Below are 20,019 nucleotides of genomic sequence, written 5' to 3' on the forward strand. Positions count from 1 at the left end.
CTCTTTTAGAACATGACATTACTTTGATTGTTTGGTTTGGTTTGTTTGTGTTTTACATCCTATTAACAGCTATGATCATTTAAGGATGTACCAGGTTTTGGTGGTGGAGGAAAGCAGTAGTTCCCGGAGGAAAACCACCGACCTACGGCCAGTACTTGGCAACTATGTAGGCCTCGAACCCGCAACCCAGTTGTGGAGGGCTAGTGGTAGCAGAATGTCAGACACCTTAACCACTTGGCCACCCCAGTTGTAACCTAGATGTACTAAGTGGGTGTCACCTATGAACCAGAAGATGCTTTACACTTCCAGATCACCAGCTTTTATTTTTCTTGTATATTTTCAAGGGTCTTCGTGTTAATGTGGTTCTGCTCATATGTTGTCATAGTGTCATCGAATCGGACTTTAGTTCTGTTATTTTTGTCTTAATTTGTATTCCAATCTGTAACAATATCTTACAGAAAGATGATATTATGATTCTGACTTTACCTTGCAATAGCTTTTCCACTTTTCAGATTGTATTAGTTCAATTCAAAACTTTATTTCCAACTGAATACATCTTCATTTATTACATTTATAATTGTGGCAGTAGCAACCCAAAATCTTCAGAAATGATCACCATATATCTGTGAAGAAAACTAGTGCTTTATCTGTTTACTCATGTGACGATCAGGCCCTTGGACCTTTTTAATGTAATCACACTTCCTCAAACTTGGTCTACTGGTACATTTAGTCTACAAACATGAAACCTGACAAGTTACATCAAATTTAACTGATACTAAGAACAGATTGCTACTGCATTATCATCCATGTTCTATTTGATATATTTAGATTTTTTTGTCTCATTAATGTTATCAACTTTACGTGGTGCAATAATATGAAGAATTGTGAAGGTGGGTGAAAGTTGATAAGTTGTTATGGAACTAATAACTTTAATACAGTACGACTGCTGACTTACATTGGCGTGGAAGTTTACTTGTGCAGTTTTGGGCCGAACTCGGACTGGGTCTTCTTTGGCTGCAAACAAAAATATGACCACTAATCAAACATCTATTAATTAATTAATATATTATTAAAAACAATTAACATTAAATCAAATGCAAATATATTCATCAACACCCTCTGTGCTATAACAATCTCTCTCACCAAAATTTGATTTTTTAAATTAATGACAAAACTGTTGCTTCACTGCAGAACATTTTTAATTTAGAATATTTTGATTGCTGTTCAGTATTATGTAATGTTTTTTTTACAGTTAACAAGTGACTTAATTAGTAGAAATTATCAGGATTTTGAAAACCTTGCTACTTTTATCTCTAGTAGAGCACGGGAAGAGGTTGTATATTCACCTTCAGGTGTATCTCTCCGGGTGACGGAGGAGTAAGGGCGGATGATCTTTTTCTCTTCCAGCATGAGAACACCTCCACCTCCGTCCTTGACAGACCTCTTGGACCTGCTCATCCTTCTGGCGGACCCGTGGTACACTTCTATGTCATCTTCATCATCATGGTCAGAGTCGAGGGCCTTCATGTATTTCTCGATGTCCTCGTCGGTGATTTCTGGCATGGGCGACTCTTGGACTGCAGGAACACAAGTACTAGCTACAGTATATCTATAATGATCTCTTATGAGATCTTTAGATGTCAATTACATTCTTGCCATAGTTACTGTAGATTATATTTAATTAGTAATATTGAGGTTCTATCAATATATTTGTAGAAATTAACATCACAGTTAAAGTAGTCTACAGTATAACTAGTACTCTATTAATTAAAAATCTGTAATAAATTTCAACAAACAAATTTACCACAACGTTTCATGGGTGCTCCTATTACTTTGCATCATTTTCATGTCACTATTTTAACATTTGATATAAATTAATGGTTCTGATCAGAACTAATATAATTATCTGCATTACATTACATATACATGTACTTATTAAAGATTATGAGAGTGATCAATTTAATCCTCAAAGTGAAGAACACAAAAAACTTCATTAATATGCAGAATGGCATGTATCGGCAAACATTGTCAAATTTGCATTTTATATATATTGATTAATTTCCAAATTTCCAATGTTCCAACAAGTTTACCTGAAAGCTATAAAGGGGAGATAACACATCAACTTGTTTTTTATGCTGTATACCCACATATAATTTTTAACACATATAAAATTATGAGTGTTAGCTTAAGTGTAAAAACAATCTGTTTATTAATCTGACCTGAAATATGATAAATAAATCTTGGTATTTATTAGACACACAGTACTGGAATTCTACAGTGTTGAAGTGCTTGCATTTTTGTGTATTAGCAAGAAAATATCCACATATGAATATAACTTTATGTACATGTATATATCACAGACATATAGAGATTATAGGTTTCAGAATCATTGTTAACATGAACATTATCACATCATGATCAGTTAAAAAGAGACATAACACGAACATTGCCAAATATGAGAATGTCCAATTTAATTTACAGTATTCTGTGCACATTTTTAAAGACTCGGCCTCATATATTTTTAGTAATAATTTAAATACAACATAATGAAAAAAATCATAGGAACAAAACATGAAATGACTTTTTGGGAATTTTCTGAAACACATTACTGAAATATTATGCAGTACTGTGCAATAATATAAACATACTTTGTACACAATATTGACAGCAGGCATACGGCGAGTTAATGGATTATAAAGTCTGCTGGCTCATCACTTTCAAGTTCAAACATATATATATCTACAAATTTCATTAAAACTGGTCTTCATATAAATCTATGCAGGCAAGAAAATTGTAATTGAAATGTATACAATTTAGGATATGCTTCTTTTAATTTATCTATTTCAATTTATTTTTTAACCTCTAAATAAAATATATGGTTAATCATTTATGATTCTTTATGGGAAAGTAATATAGATTCATGCCGCAAAAATCAATAACTCAGATTGAGAAGTGATTTGATTTTTTTTCAAAATTTTAATTATTAAAATAAGGCATTACCTATATGCCAAATATTAATTCATAATTCATCTATAACACTTTTCCCCCCTGGAAAGATCTTATATTTGAAATTGAAACATTACTGCACGTCTAAGATTACAACCAAAAGACATTAGTTAATCTAATGGGAAATATAATGCACATTATATCTTGATTACCGTATATTACAAGAGTTGAGCTTGATGAGCCAACATGCTGAATCCAAAGGCTAACAATAACATGTGATTACACAGACCGGTAATAAGGGGAGGTAATGGATAATAAGGGGAGGTAATAGATAATAAGGGGAGGTAATAGATAATGAGTGATACAGTTAGGTTTTTTCAGTAGTTGACAGCTGTAAGAACTAACTTAGAGAGTTGAGAAGGTGTTAATAGTGAAACAAGTCTACTACATAGTTTTACTATTAACACAGAATAAAAGCAGCTTGTTTCTGAATGAACTAATATAATGAACTTTAGTTATTAAATACTGCTATATTGCATATATATTACAAAATATATATACAAATTGTGATATATAACATATTGTTATATCACATAATGTTGTTTTTTAATTTTTAAATGTAATACATGTAAAAGAAAACCCAATGTTTCATATCCCTTCAGAATGCCAAAATTATTTGAAAAACATTATTAAAATTATGGTATTAAATAGTTTTGCTATTTCCATGAACCATAAAACAGTCTGTTTCTAAATGAAATTAAGCGTTACCTGATATATGAGTGGGAAACCAATCAATAAGGATAAAACAATACAATGGCAGAGTTATAACGCCAACACAACAGAGTATTAGTACAGGTTAGGGTAAACAGTATAACACAATCCGTACAACAGAAACAGGTGCATAAACATAAGCTTCTCCAAGGTTAGAGGTGGTTATATGTGTTAAGCTATATAAAGACGCTATATTTTAGGTGGTTAAGCATCCCTATGCAAGAATTACGTGTGTGAGGATCTTGTGGTGCATCGTTTTCTCGAGGCAGGACAATTTTGATTGGCTTGGAGCTCGACTTTCGCTGTTCAGATAACTTTTTTAAAGCACCAGCCTGTGGGGCTGGTCCTCCAGGTCGGGGCATCAACTCGCCCCTTCCCCATCGTCGCTGCATGGATGTTTCAACCTCGGGCGACAGGTTTTCTCTGTCTTTTTCCTCATCTTCAGGTTTTGGTTCGAGTCCTACATGTCAGTGATTATAATACAGACCTATATAGAGTGATTGTGCATCACGTTCCAGTGACACAAGTTATACAACAGTACGGGGTACTGACAATCAACACAGTGATGTAATATGGACTGATGTAGATCTGAGATCAACCAGCATACACAAAATACAACTAACATGCAAGTGCTGACAGACATAGTGACATACAAAACGTATGATAAAGATAACTACCATCATTTAGAGGATATATGTCATGCTCTGATAAAGATAACTACCATCATTTAGAGGATATATGTCATGCTCTGATAAAGATAACGACCAGATTTTCGAGGCTATTTCATGCTCTGATTTGGATAACAACCATAGTTCAGAGGCTATTTCATGCTCCATTACAGATAAAAACCATCGTTTAGAGGATATGTCATGCTGTGATAAAGATAACAACTATTGCTTTGTGACAATTTCATGCTTTTCTATTCATTCACATGCAAAAAAGGTTTATCAACCTTTTTTTGAAGGAAACTCAAGATCATGAAAACTATCACTATAAAGAGTGTCACCATACAAATCACTTCAATGTCCAGTTCTTCTGAGAATATATTAAACTGTGACTTATACAAGTGTTTTAAAACAATGTGATCAGATAACTACACAAAACATTACCTTTATTGTCTGCGGTCTGTTGCATCCCTTTGGTAGGCATTGAAGGCTTTGGCTGAAATCACACAGCAATCAAATTATATCTGTGATACAGTGATCAATCACTAGACAACCTGTTGTTATTTATGACACTTTTTTAAACATCTTGAAATCTGTCTTTCAGTAGCTCTCTGCTTCACACTTTAACAATTCTATCAATAATGACAACACATGTATATGTATATATAGAGGGCAAAACAGAAAAGTGAACACCGGTATATCTTTTTTTAATGTTCTGACTATGTGACTTTAGAACATCAAAACATTTAAAAAAGTTAAATTCTGGCTCTTCAAATGTAATTTAACAAAATATGATCATAACAAGCCTAGTGTCAACTGTTCACACAAAGCCATAGCAATTTTGTAGCTCTCTAAAATATAACAGCAGTACACAGTCTAAACATTATCTGGGGTACACAGACTATATTATTTATACTCTACATTATCTGGGGTACACAAAGATTTTACATTACATGCATGGGGTACACAAACTATATTGTGTTATATATACTATATATCATCTATAGGGTTCACTGACTTTATTGTGTATACTATAAATTATCTGGGGTACACAAACTATATTGTGTTATACATACTATATACTATCTATAGGGTTCACTGACTTTATTGTGTATACTATAAATGATCTGGGGTACACAGACTATATTATGTATTCTACACATTATCTGGGGTACACAGACTATATTATGTATTCTACACATTATCTGGGGTACACAGACTATATTATGTATTCTACACATTATCTGGGGTACACAGACTATATTATGTATTCTACACATTATCTGGGGTACACAGACTATATTATGTATTCTACACATTATCTGGGGTACACAGACTATATTATGTATTCTATACATTATCTGGGGTACAAAAAGGCTACATTATATGGGGTACACCAACTTTATTGTGTATACTATATATTATTTGGGGTACACAGACTATATTGTATATACTATACATTATCTTGGGTAACCAAAGACTATACATGATCCTGGGTACACAGATTATGTTGTGTTTTCTGTACATTATCTGGGGTACACAAACTATAGTGTGTATACAAAACATTATCAAGGGAAAACAATGACTACATTATCTGGGGTACACAAACTATATTGTGTATAGTACACATTATCTTGGGTACACAAAGTTTAAATTATCTTGGGTACACAAAGACTACATTATTTTGGGTACACAGACTATATTGTGTATACTATACATTAGCTGGGGTACACAAAGACTACATTATCTAGGGTACACAAAGACTACATTATCTGGGGTACACAGACTATATTTCATCTGGTGTTGATAAACTTTATCTAATATACTTTACATGTTTTCCTACCTCAGGAGGTTTATACATGTGTGGCATAGGCAGATCTAGCGTTTTAATCTCGACTTGAGTTTCCTCCTGCTTCTCTTGCTCAGCAGTGACTGTTGTCTCTGTACCAGGAGGCTGTTCTAGTGGTTTAGCCGGAGGAGCTCCGGGACGGTTTATGATTGGCTTGATTGGTCTTGGTGGTTCCATGGACCTACGGGGAGGTGGCAGTTCAAGCTTGGTGCCCATGAGGCCAGCTTGTTTGGCACCCGGCTTTTCTTCCGGATCCCACATCATGTCTTGGAAACTATCAATGTCCTCTTGCTGGAACATGACATTGGGGTAGTTGCCATCGCCCTCCTCCTTCAGTCGGTCAGGTGCCCGGGGCTAGGGACAGACACACCAAACAAAGCCACTCATAAGCCCATACTGGTAGCAGCTATTATGTGAATAACTCTATTAAATCAGCAAATCACTTAACTAAACTGATCCAATAAACTTTCCGAGTTACATGAAAACACAAATGAAACATTCTTCCTCTGGCAATTATGTAACACTAGAAAATCAAACTATGCAAATTCAAGCTTGACACAAGTTAGCAATATTCTCTTTGTAACCGGCAGGTAACTCAGACTCCACACAAGCATATGACTCACCTGGTAGCCAGAGGGTAAGTCAAAGCATGACTAACTTCATAACCAGATGGTAACTCAGACTCAACACAAGCACGACTCACCCGGTAACCAGATGGTAAGTCAAAGCATCACTCACTTTATAATGAGATGGTATCTCAAAACTCAACTCAAACATGACTCACCTGGTATCCAGAGGGTAAGTCAAAGCATGACTCACCTCATAACCAGATGGTAACTTAGACTCAACTCCAACCTGACTCACTTGGTAACCAGATGGTAAGTCAAAGCATCACTCACTTTATAATGAGATGGTATCTCAAAACTCAACTCAAACATGACTCACCTGGTATCCAGAGGGTAAGTCAAAGCATGACTCACCTCATAACCAGATGGTAACTTAGACTCAACTCCAACCTGACTCACTTGGTAACCAGATGGTAAGTCAAAGCATCACTCACTTTATAATGAGATGGTATCTCAAAACTCAACTCAAACATGACTCACCTGGTATCCAGAGGGTAAGTCAAAGCATGACTCACCTCATAACCAGATGGTAACTTAGACTCAACTCCAACCTGACTCACTTGGTAACCAGATGGTAAGTCAAAGCATCACTCACTTTATAACGAGATGGTAATCCAGACTCAACACAAACATGACTCACCCGGTAACCAGATGGTAAGTCAAAGCATCACTCACCTCATAATGAGATGGTATCTCAAAACTCAACTCAAACATGACTCACCTGGTGACCAGAGGATAAGTCAAAGCATGACTCGCCTCATAACCAGATGGTATCTCAGACTCCACACAAGCTATTTCACCTGGTAACCAGAGGGTAAGTCAAAGCATCACTCACCTCATAACCAGATGGTATCTCAGACTCAACAAAAGCTATTTCACCTGGTTACCAGAGGGTAAGTCAAAGCATCACTCACCTCATAACCAGATGGTATCTCAGACTCAACAAAAGCTATTTCACCTGGTACCCCGAGGGTAAGTCAAAGCATCACTCACCTCATAACCAGATGGTATCTCAGACTCAACAAAAGCTATTTCACCTGGTTACCAGAGGGTAAGTCAAAGCATCACTCACCTCATAACCAGATGGTATCTCAGACTCAACAAAAGCTATTTCACCTGGTACCCCGAGGGTAAGTCAAAGCATCACTCACCTCATAACCAGATGGTATCTCAGACTCAACAAAAGCTATTTCACCTGGTTACCAGAGGGTAAGTCAAAGCATCACTCACCTCATAACCAGATGGTATCTCAGACTCAACAAAAGCTATTTCACCTGGTACCCCGAGGGTAAGTCAAAGCATCACTCACCTCATAACCAGATGGTATCTCAGACTCAACAAAAGCTATTTCACCTGGTTACCAGAGGGTAAGTCAAAGCATCACTCACCTCATAACCAGATGGTATCTCAGACTCAACAAAAGCTATTTCACCTGGTACCCCGAGGGTAAGTCAAAGCATCACTCACCTCATAACCAGATGGTATCTCAGACTCAACAAAAGCTATTTCACCTGGTTACCAGAGGGTAAGTCAAAGCATCACTCACCTCATAACCAGATGGTATCTCAGACTCAACAAAAGCTATTTCACCTGGTACCCCGAGGGTAAGTCAAAGCATCACTCACCTCATAACCAGATGGTATCTCAGACTCAACAAAAGCTATTTCACCTGGTTACCAGAGGGTAAGTCAAAGCATCACTCACCTCATAACCAGATGGTATCTCAGACTCAACAAAAGCTATTTCACCTGGTTACCAGAGGGTAAGTCAAAGCATCACTCACCTCATAACCAGATGGTATCTCAGACTCAACAAAAGCTATTTCACCTGGTTACCAGAGGGTAAGTCAAAGCATCACTCACCTCATAACCAGATGGTATCTCAGACTCAACAAAAGCTATTTCACCTGGTTACCAGAGGGTAAGTCAAAGCATCACTCACCTCATAACCAGATGGTATCTCAGACTCAACAAAAGCTATTTCACCTGGTTACCAGAGGGTAAGTCAAAGCATCACTCACCTCATAACCAGATGGTATCTCAGACTCAACAAAAGCTATTTCACCTGGTTACCAGAGGGTAAGTCAAAGCATCACTCACCTCATAACCAGATGGTATCTCAGACTCAACAAAAGCTATTTCACCTGGTTACCAGAGGGTAAGTCAAAGCATCACTCACCTCATAACCAGATGGTATCTCAGACTCAACAAAAGCTATTTCACCTGGTTACCAGAGGGTAAGTCAAAGCATCACTCACCTCATAACCAGATGGTATCTCAGACTCAACAAAAGCTATTTCACCTGGTACCCCGAGGGTAAGTCAAAGCATCACTCACCTCATAACCAGATGGTATCTCAGACTCAACAAAAGCTATTTCACCTGGTTACCAGAGGGTAAGTCAAAGCATGACTCACCTCATAACCAGAAGGTAACTTAGACTCAACACAAGCTATTTCACCTGGTTACCAGAGGGTAAGTCAAAGCATCACTCACCTCATAACCAGATGGCATCTCAGACTTAACAAAAGCTATTTCACCTGGTAACCAGAGGGTAAGTCAAAGCATGATTCACCTCATAACCAGATGGTATCTCAGACTCAACAAAAGCTATTTCACCTGGTTACCAGAGGGTAAGTCAAAGCATGATTCACCTCATAACCAGATAGTAACTCAGACTCAACACAAGCTATTTCACCTGGTTACCAGAGGGTAAGTCAAAGCATCGACCACCTCATAACCAGATAGTAACTCAGACTCAACACAAGCTATTTCACCTGGTAACCAGAGGGTAAGTCAAAGCATGACTCACCTCATAATCAGATGGTAACCCTGACTCAACTTACGCAGGTAACTCAAATTCAACACTTTGTTATCATAACCAGCAGATTATGCATACATGACTCACATTACGACCAGTAGGCAACTCATATAACATTTGTGCATGACTTACCTTGTAACCAGCAGGTAATTTAGAATCAACACATACACGACTCATCTTGTAACAAACAAGCAATATACGCATGACTCACTTTGTAACTCTACTAGCAGATAACACACACATGACACCTTATTACCAGCAAGTACAGCAGGTAACTCAAACAAGACTCACCTTGTAACCAGCAGGTAACTCAAACATGACTCACCTTGTAACCAGCAGGTAATTAACTCAAACATGACTCACCTTGTAACCAGCAGGTAGTTAACTCACACATGACTCACCTTGTAACCAGCAGGTAACTCACACACGACTCACCTTGTAACCAGCAGGTAACTCACACATGACTTTCCTTGCAACCAGCAGGTAACTCACACATATGACTCACCTTGTAACCAGCAGGTAAATCATATTTCTTCTTCTGCATCTCCTGTTGTAGTCTCTGCTGCTCTATTAGTTCCTGGTGTGACAGCTTCTGTCCTTTCTTTGGCATCTTCCTGTCCTTCATCTGCTTTTTCCTCATCTCTCTCTCTTTCTGCTGTAGCAGCTTCAACTCATCCTCCTATTCATTCAAACATCAACATTTTATGTCAATATTGAGACATTTGTACAGCCACTTCAATTTATCCTTCACATTGAAACATCAACATTTAATGATAACACTGAGACATTGACAGCCGTTTCAACTCATTTACTTTATAGTTAATTATCCAGTTATAACATGTATCAATAATAAGCTTCAATTTTAAAACATTTACTTCAATTCATTATTACATACATCATGTATATCAGCCAAAAAGGAGATAATTCAACTACTTCATCTTACTTAAAACCAAAATGTATAGCCACCTGAATTTGTTCCTGCTACAGGGAGCCCCATCCCGTTGATAATGATATCTACTTACGGTGAGTGCTGAGTGCGAGTGGTCGGACTCCCGCCTGGAAGGGGAAGGTGAAGGGAATCGCTTTTGTAACCGTTTAGATTGAGGTCTCATAAGGCCCTTAACATCAACCCTGGCATTGGCAAGACTGTATTTGCTACGGCGTCTCGGGATTTCTTCTTCTTCCTCCTCATACTCGTGCTGGGGTCGGGGCCGTTTATCCTCCACAGGGGTAAACGCTTCTACAGGTACAGAAATAAACATTGTCAAACATTATTTCAGCTTCATTTATTACTCTATACAAATAGTTATGATATAAGAAAGGATTTTGGTAATTCTTAAAAGGAAAATATTATAAAGATATGTTATATATGTAGGGTAATCCTTCAGATATTCTAGCTATGGCTTTTCGTGGTAAGTAATCAAAGAGCAATGGACCTGCATTCTTATACAGATACCTGGACAGTACAATAGACTCATGGATCATGTTCTAGTAAAACATAGCAGATCATTGTGGTACTAGTAATGTGTCGATACTGTCTCCAAAACTGTCCGCAAAGCCAATTTATTGTCTTATTTTCTTGCCAAGGTTTAAAAAGAAAAAATATTTGATAGCAGTATGTACTAGAAAAAAGTCATCAAATATATAGAACATCTTTATCCTGTAAAAAACAGCTGGGGTACAAAAACATGTAAATTTAATACTTACCCATTCTTTAATTACATTTATAACATGGATGTAACACGTATTTACCTTGTGGTGTATCATCACATGAGAACAATTTTGCTTATGCATCAATTCATTTTGTTTCTGCATTTACCAATATATAAGCAGTCTTGTTCTGATGAAATTGGACAGAACATATTCCTTTTTTGCAGACAATGTATCAATCATCAATGTAGAATAATTATACTAATCACATACTTCTTTAATACCCTTTTTCTTTATCATCTCATTTAATTGCAAAGAAGGATATTTCAGATGTAGATGACATTGAATACTATCCAGAAAAGTTTTCCAAAATTGTTTTAATACAGGTTCAATACAGGTACCCACAAACACCATTTAAACTGAAAACAATGAGATACATTTTACAACAAAACTGCACTGAAAGGTAAAAATAGAATCAGTTTGCTACAAGAGACAGGTGATAAATATAGAAAGGTTCCATCTACCACACCAGACAGTAGACAGTGACCTACATTTACACATCTACCACACCAGACAGTAGACACAGTGACCTAGATTTACACATCTACCAAATACTGAGGTCACACACCAAGGTCAGGGACTCTGTCATTAAACTCAAGGTCATATTACCAAGCTCACATCCTAATTATGCAGTCACACTATAATGAGGTTGAGGCCTCATATTATTTAGATTGATACTGTACACATATTGTACAATATTACTTTAATTTACAGGGTTATTTTTATGATTGAAAATAAAAATAACCCTGTAATTATTGTTGATAATTAAGATAATATTTGCACTTAGTTTTGGATTAGCTCCTAGCCAAACTAGGTTGATTTGTGAATGCATGCTTCAATTTATAAGTAAATCAGTAAAGCTGGCTCAAAATGCTAAATTAAGAGCTGATATTAGGTTTAATTTGTAATCTTATATTTGAGAGAGTGTTCAACATTTGGAAAATGCTGATAGTGACACGTATGATAACCATGATATAATTTGAGTACAAATTTGTTGACGCTTCTTATAATAACTGTCCAAAAAATAAGGGAACCCCAAAACTTTTATAGGAAATATATACAATTTTCTTTTAAAAGGCAAGAACTTATACTTAACTAAGCATAAAAAAAATCTGTACAAATACAAAATGTTGCCTTAGATTTTCAGTATAACATATACAGTACACAAAATGCACACATTTTATACATTAAACATATAAAATGAAAAATGTAAACAATTTGAACAAAGACCAAATTACTTTCAGACTTATTATCTAAGTAAAGACCAAGGTTTGCCAATTTTTCATTCAGGACTTTTTTTCCGAAAATGTTGAAAATCACTACTCAAACTGCATAAGTAGAAGTCTGTAATGCCAGAATATTAAAAACTTGATATGTCAGTAAAAGTTTGATTCTCAAATTGACAGAATCCTATAATCAGTGTGTTTTGAGACAAGTGTGATGTCATTGGGCATTTGTTAAGAACACTATTCTTTGTCATTTTCCTACTACCTCTGTATACATAGCTGGTGTAGAAAATGACACAAGATTTGAAAACATGTTCACTAAAATTACACCGAATCTAAAAGCTTTTGTCCACTAATTAAGGATGTCCTCATTATTCCAATCTAGTCCCACAATGATGTAAATAATGAGACAGTTAATGAAGAGAAGGATAACGGTTGGTTTGGGTGTCAACCAACTCATCATATCAGCCACATTAAGATTGTGTGATTTATATACATAGACAGTTACCACAAATTAGACACAAGTAGAGTTGATTCTGTAGTCAAAATATTTAACAAGCTACATTAAGATTGTGTGATGTAAATAACTAGACAGTTACACACAGATGTATATTTGACATGCTACATTGAGATTGTGTGATGTAAATTACTAGACAGTCAACACAAATGTATATTTGACAAGCTACATTGAGATTGTGTGATTTAAATTACTAGACAGTTACACACAGATGTATATTTGACATGCTACATTGAGATTGTGTGATGTAAATTACTAGAGAGTCAACACAGATGTATATATATTTGACAAGCTGCATTGAGATTGTGTGATGTAAATTACTAGACAGTTACACACAGATGTATATTTGACAAGCTACATTGAGATTGTGTGATGTAAATTATTAGACAGTTACACACAAAGACACAGGAAGGGTTCATCACTGGAGTCAATATATTTGACAAGCTACATTGAGATTGTGTGATGTAAATTATTAGACAGTTACACAAAGACACAGGAAGGGTTAATTACTGGAGTCAATATATTTGACAAGCTACATTGAGATTGTGTGATGTAAATTACTAGACAGTTAACACAGATGTATATTTGACAAGCTACATTGAGATTGTGTGATGTAAATTATTAGAGTTACACAAAGACACAGGAAGGGTTCATTACTGGAGTCAATATATTTGACAAGCTACATTGAGATTGTGTGATGTAAATTACTAGACAGTTAACACAGAGATGGATATAGGGTTGATTCTGGGGTCAACAAACAGATCAGCTGGTCACTCTCTCACGACTGTGATTTCTAGAAATTCTCGAGATCAAGAAACTCGGACCAGCCGATTACTTTCTCAGGATAGTGCTGTTTAGATAACTACGGAGTAGACAGTTAACCGTAGTACCAGGAATACATACAATATAGGATTCTTGTGGTCAACCTACTGACCACTAGTTGTTACAGTGCTCGTAATTACTGTACCTCCTGTAGATATTACAGTGAATGTTAATTTCCTGAAATAACTTGCGAATTCATTTCTTTCATTTTCATAATCAAATTAATAACCTTGATTGTTTTATTTTCAAGATTTATAAGGCTAGGCCTGAATAAAAAAATATTGTTGTTGTTTCATTTAAAAAAAATTGCTGTTGTTTCACTTTTCTTTTTTTCTTCTTATTTTTCTGGACTGTATAGTTTGGTCACAGATAATCATGAAATAAGAAACAATGAATTTGCAGAGAAAACAAGTTTACGATTGATTTAGAGAACGGTCATAAGATTTCCCTGAAGAGCAGTGCATGCAAATCACCCTCATCTACACAATACTGTTGTGTTACCTTCCTCACGCAGTTGTCTCCCTTTCATATCCTTCTCCGGCTGGGGAAGTCTAACTGTGGACAACAGACTTGAGCCTTTCTCCTTTTTTATTTCATTTAGCACCGAAGCGAAATCATTATCATCTTCATCATCATTGAGAGTTTTACGAGAAACCAACGTTTTATTGGAACATGTCAGTACAGGAAGTTCATTAGCAGTTTCGGATTCAACTTTAACCTCTGGTGATTTTTCCTCAGGTTCTTGTTCCTGTTCAGATTCTGAGGAAATACCAACTTGGGGTTTGTCAGAAATATCATCTTTTTGCACTGTGTCAGTATTTGCCTCAGTACCGAAAAACTCAGATTTGAACTGTACAGCTTCAGGTTCATCCTGCGTATCTACCGTCTGCATCATAGTTACAGGTGTGCGGTCATCCGCATCCAGCACATTCGGTATGTCATAGTCTATCTTTTTCTTTGAGAATTCAGGAACAGAATCAGTAGGAAGTTTTTCCAGTGTATTTTGTGGTGGGGTATATTCAACAGATGCTTTCGGTGCTAAATGTTCAAAGGGATCTAGGTCTGCTGTCCATTGTACACGGGATAAAGGCACAGGATGATGATGAAAATTGGTGACTATATACATATATATACATACATTTATACATGCTGCTATAATTCTGCTACACAAAGTGAACCATACAAAGATCTATTAGCAAAATACTGTTAGCATTTCAAATGTAAAAATTATGAAATAAATGATCAATTAATCAAATTACAATAACATGAAGAAAGTTGTTACGAATTTTGAAATCATAATTCGGGCATTAAGTTGTTTTCCCTTTACATTTCCCACATTACTGAATCTTGATATTTTGCAATATTTTTATTTTATATTTTATACACTCTTGTTTCCAGTAGTTTCCATATTTTTGCATGTCCCTTGGTCTGTTATCAGAATTTTGTGTTGATGGGACATATACATGTACAGAATAATTAATAAATAAATCATTAATATACAATATGTATGTGATGTGAACTTAAGATACATAATAGGGAATCGGATGAGGTGTAACATGGCGGAAAATTAGTTGGAACTAATAAATATAAATAAAATAAATATATATTATAAACAGACAATATATTATCACCATACATCACTTTAATAGGTTCTATGAACAAAATTCTTAAAAAATGAAATAAAATAACTACTAATTTAAGGTGGCTCCACACTTTCGCAATTAACCAGCAAAATTCGTTGAAACTTTCATATAATTGTTATGCAACTATGTCGAGTTGATTTTATGAAAATCTAAACATTCCGATAGTTTGGGGAATTTTTTGGAAAAAATACCAAAAAATTGAATTTTCGTCAATTCTAATATTTTCCGGGTTTTTTTGTGTGTGGCATTGTTCGGAACAATAACAACAATAATAAAATGAAAAGAAGCATTTCTAATTAACCCTACAAATATTTTATTTATCGCAAAATATGTAACACATGTTACACAAAGTGTTTTTTATTGAATTTGTACGGATAAAAGTGATTATCTACAAGCTAAAAGCACCCAGGACACAAAGTTCTATACATATAGAGTGGGAAATTGAACAAAATATACACAATGGCTTTATAATTAATTTATTTTACATTTTACAATCACTTTGATCCGGGTGAGAGTTATCTTCCTTGAAAAAAATCGGAACTTTTTGCAGAGGGGTGACATTTACACAATGACAGTTGTCTCTGTTTACATATAACAAAAATGATGGAAATAAATCAAAAATATGATATCAAAATTATCAATTTATTGTTCTTTAATGGAACCAAATTACCCTCAGTCATGTACACTTTGGACATCATTCCACAGTCCGCTAACTCACGGTATATTTATAATTACATGTCAGACCAGAGGCTATCGCATGGTATACCGTTCTCACGTGCACTCACACATGCATTTCATAGGTATCTTGATATTTTACAAAACATTATTTTCACAGAGTAAGCTAGTAGACTACATTTGTAAACACGATTTAATCGACAGAGCGAAACTCCCTCAACAGCGAAAATCGTAACGACCTCGAGCTTATGAACTCGTGTAAACACGCGATATGCACATGTGAGGTTGGTACGTCCGCATTCCATGTGTTTCCTATATGACCTTCTTGAGGTCGTCTGGTCTCATGTCACTGTCTTCCCGTGAGTCTGTTTATGTCTATGAATTGGAAAGCTTTATTCCTGAAGTACGTGTGAGTATACATTTCCCGGTAAAATCTTGATATCGGGTGTTGACATATCATCGGCACGCACGTGTACTATTGTTTACCATGGGCCTGTTCGTTTATGCGGAACAACCGGTTTGACCGTTTATAAATGTAACAATTTCGGGTGTAAATCCTGGCGGACCTGCAAATGTGTATGCAGGCCTTGCAAGGCTTTCTCAAGACTCGCCTGAAAGCAGCATCAGATTACTAGGTCCGACCTTATTTAATAAACGAACAACAGTGGTCCGATCGGTTTGACCGTTTAAACGAAAACGGCCCAGCAGGTGTTACTATAATTTGCACTACGATATTGAATGCCCGATACGCAATACGGAAATGACGACACGGTGTACATGCACATTTCGATTAAGATAATTGAGTCCTAGCTGTACTTTTTCCGGAAGTACGTCACGAAAATGGACGCTGATGACGATGTGTCGAGCCACCTTAAATGAAATTTGCATTCTATAATTGATTTTTAAATTCACATTTCTAGCTTGCCTCTTGTAAAATGATAAATTTAACTTAAACGTGATTGAGACCTATATCTAGCAGCGGCTACCTAATACTGTATCTAAAGCTAAGCGCTTATATACCAGCACCTGAAACATAGACCTGGAGAACATGCACTTAAATACACGTATAGTCATTACCACCAAAACACTGCACCACTCAATAACCACAATCAGTCGGTTCCAAAACTTTATGATTGGTATTATATATGTACAAAATATTCAACAACTGTGGCGAAAACTTAAACTGCAAATTCCACTTTCAGCACTATCAATCAAAGAATGTATTAAGTTAATGAGGAAAACCTCACCTGCGACTGGTTCTGGGGCGACCTTCTCAGGTTTAGCCTTATCTTTTACGATGTCTGTTCCCTAAAAATGCATAATTATAAACACAAACTAAAGTAATTAGCACTGTGCATCAAAATATTGTAATACAATTTGGTTAACAAAATAAAAATCTGTTTATATATATTTCAAATCAATCTGATTAAAATCATATGATTGGTTCATCTAAAGGTCACTTGAAGGTGACCCTGACCGCGGCACATTCAGATGTTCAGGCGGAGCCATGTAACAGATGATTTTAATCAGATTGATTTCAAATTAGCCTGACACAAATAGGCTTATCTCTGTGATGGTGCAGGACTATGTTAAAAATACCAGTACATATTCTAACAGCAAATAATAAGATCCAAGTAATTCTCAAATTATTATTCATTCAATTATTATCGTCATTTAATCACTAACCAACTGATAACCTACCTCAACATGGGGTACAAAGTCGACAGGGGTGGCAGGTCTGCTGGGGGGAGTGCCCGGGGGTGTGGGACCTGGCGACATCCCAAACGTTGGCAGGAGGAATGGGTCCTGCTCTTTCTGCCCGTCTTCATGGTCGGACTGCAACGGCGTGTCGTCGTCCAACATGATGTTGACACGCTTCTTGCCTCGCTTGGGATCTGAGATAGATATGGATGGGGATTATTAAACATTCAATGCTTTTTATTAAAACGTACACTGCAGCTGAGCTGTACAAGTTGTTAAAGATGATAAGAGATCAAAGACTACAGAAAACATGTACCGGGTAAATACAGATAACAATCATATAGAAAACACTTTATCAATTTCAAAATTATTAAAATTACTTATATATATATATGTTTCACATTTAGCATAAAACAGACACATGTATCCCAACAACATGGTCAATGTATATACGTAACTGTTAATCATGCAATGACATTCAAAGTACTTAGGCTTTTGACAGCAATGTTTTAGGTGATATGGTTCTTAAAGACAGAAAAGGTTGATCGCCACACAATATATCAGATCAATAACCTACGGCATCGTATCAATGGCATAATAGATGCTGTTATCAGGAGCCCAAAAATCAATCATTGGTAAAATAACGTTTTCTCATGGAAATCAATTTGATAATGAAATTATATAAACAATATTTCTATAGCCATATGCATGTTAAAAAATTAATACCAAAAATTGTATCTTTACAAGATCTCCATGTACGTGTGCAAAATCTTGTTTTCAATTTATGTTTCTGAAATATACTACACAAAATAAAAATTTGGACTAACATCTAAATTATTTCATGACCTACCGGCTTAATTGGTATCATTAGCAGTCTAACTTCAGCAGATTGTAAATGTTTACTCAACACTTCCACATCAAAATGAAAATGATCCAGAATATTCTGGTGAAACAATTATATCAGTTCAGTAAACTGTGAGACAAAACGATGCACACAATTAATTAAACATGTAATTTTGATGGTGTCTTCAGTAATAACAAATATATTTCACGAGCGTTACTAATATTTTGATATTTTAAGTGGGAATGATATCAAATATATTAATAGGTCACTCTACAGGGTAATGATAGTGGGATTACCAGTAATCTATGATAGTGGGATTACCAGTAATCTATGATAGTGGGATTACCAGTAATCTATGATAGTAGTAGACTATAACCATTCATTTATGATATTGAATTTACAATAGTTTGTGATACTGAACTCACAATAATTTGTGATATTGACCTTACTTGTACTTTAAAATCGTGGGTTAACCAGTAATTGTTGTCCATTCATTGGTTCCCAGTAACTTCTAACAGAAACTAGGTTTCATTTTATAATAGAGAAGTTGCATTAAAGAGCTAATATGTTCTATATTAAAAGTATGTTGATGTGATACTATATACCTATCTACTATCTACAGTTAAAACTGTTACATTTCTGTGGTGATCATTTTCTATATTTTCTATTGCTGACATTGCTAGTTAAGAACCACAAACAGACTCTCCATAAACACATTTCCTACACTGGGACACCCCCTGGTAAAAACAGCCACCCAAAGCCATAGCCATATTTGTTCATTTACAACACAGCGACTAGTGATCTCTCAGTAGGCAGTGTCTCTGTCATGTCAGTACGCAACAGACTGTCATAAGGTAAACAAAAAATACAAAGCAATATGTTTACAATTTGTATGACTGTAAGTATGGTCATTGATTGTTCTTACCTTACAATCATGTCAGTGTACATGTAATTCTTATAGTTTCTATTAGAATTACTTAACTTACAGAATGACTCAATTTTTGCACAAGAAAAAGTTCTTCACACAATAATAAACAGAAATCCCCCCCTTCTAGTGACACACAAGGCTTTAATTTATAAAACAGGGATGTACAGTTGAACGAATGTCCTTAAATTAATTCTTTTTAATGAAAAAGTTAATGTTTTGAAATTACAATAAAAAAATAAGGGTAAGCTTTAATAAAAATAAAAATATGTTATTTCCT

The 20,019-nt window shown here is 35.6% G+C and overlaps 1 protein-coding gene across 4 annotated transcripts in view; it reads right to left on the reverse strand.

The window, feature by feature from the left end:
• The window catches only part of LOC110448841, a 57,363-nt gene that overhangs the window by 17,000 nt on the left and 20,344 nt on the right, over positions 1-20,019 (reverse strand). For 3 of the 4 annotated variants that reach the window (XM_021495309.1, XM_021495308.1, XM_021495307.1), the window contains 9 exons: positions 17,971-18,164; positions 17,517-17,577; positions 10,699-10,916; positions 10,182-10,355; positions 6,226-6,585; positions 4,827-4,878; positions 3,947-4,177; positions 1,347-1,577; positions 956-1,014 (listed from right to left, as the gene is read on the reverse strand). In XM_021495309.1, coding sequence (XP_021350984.1) covers positions 956-1,014; positions 1,347-1,577; positions 3,947-4,177; positions 4,827-4,878; positions 6,226-6,585; positions 10,182-10,355; positions 10,699-10,916; positions 17,517-17,577; positions 17,971-18,164 — 1,580 coding nt within the window. The remainder of the gene's footprint in view (positions 1-955; positions 1,015-1,346; positions 1,578-3,946; positions 4,178-4,826; positions 4,879-6,225; positions 6,586-10,181; positions 10,356-10,698; positions 10,917-17,516; positions 17,578-17,970; positions 18,165-20,019) is intronic. The other variant, XM_021495310.1, reaches the window with a different exon arrangement.

The sequence above is a fragment of the Mizuhopecten yessoensis genome, unplaced genomic scaffold (genome assembly GCF_002113885.1).
Source record: "Mizuhopecten yessoensis strain PY_sf001 unplaced genomic scaffold, ASM211388v2 scaffold4359, whole genome shotgun sequence".
Lineage (NCBI taxonomy): Eukaryota > Metazoa > Mollusca > Bivalvia > Pectinida > Pectinidae > Mizuhopecten > Mizuhopecten yessoensis.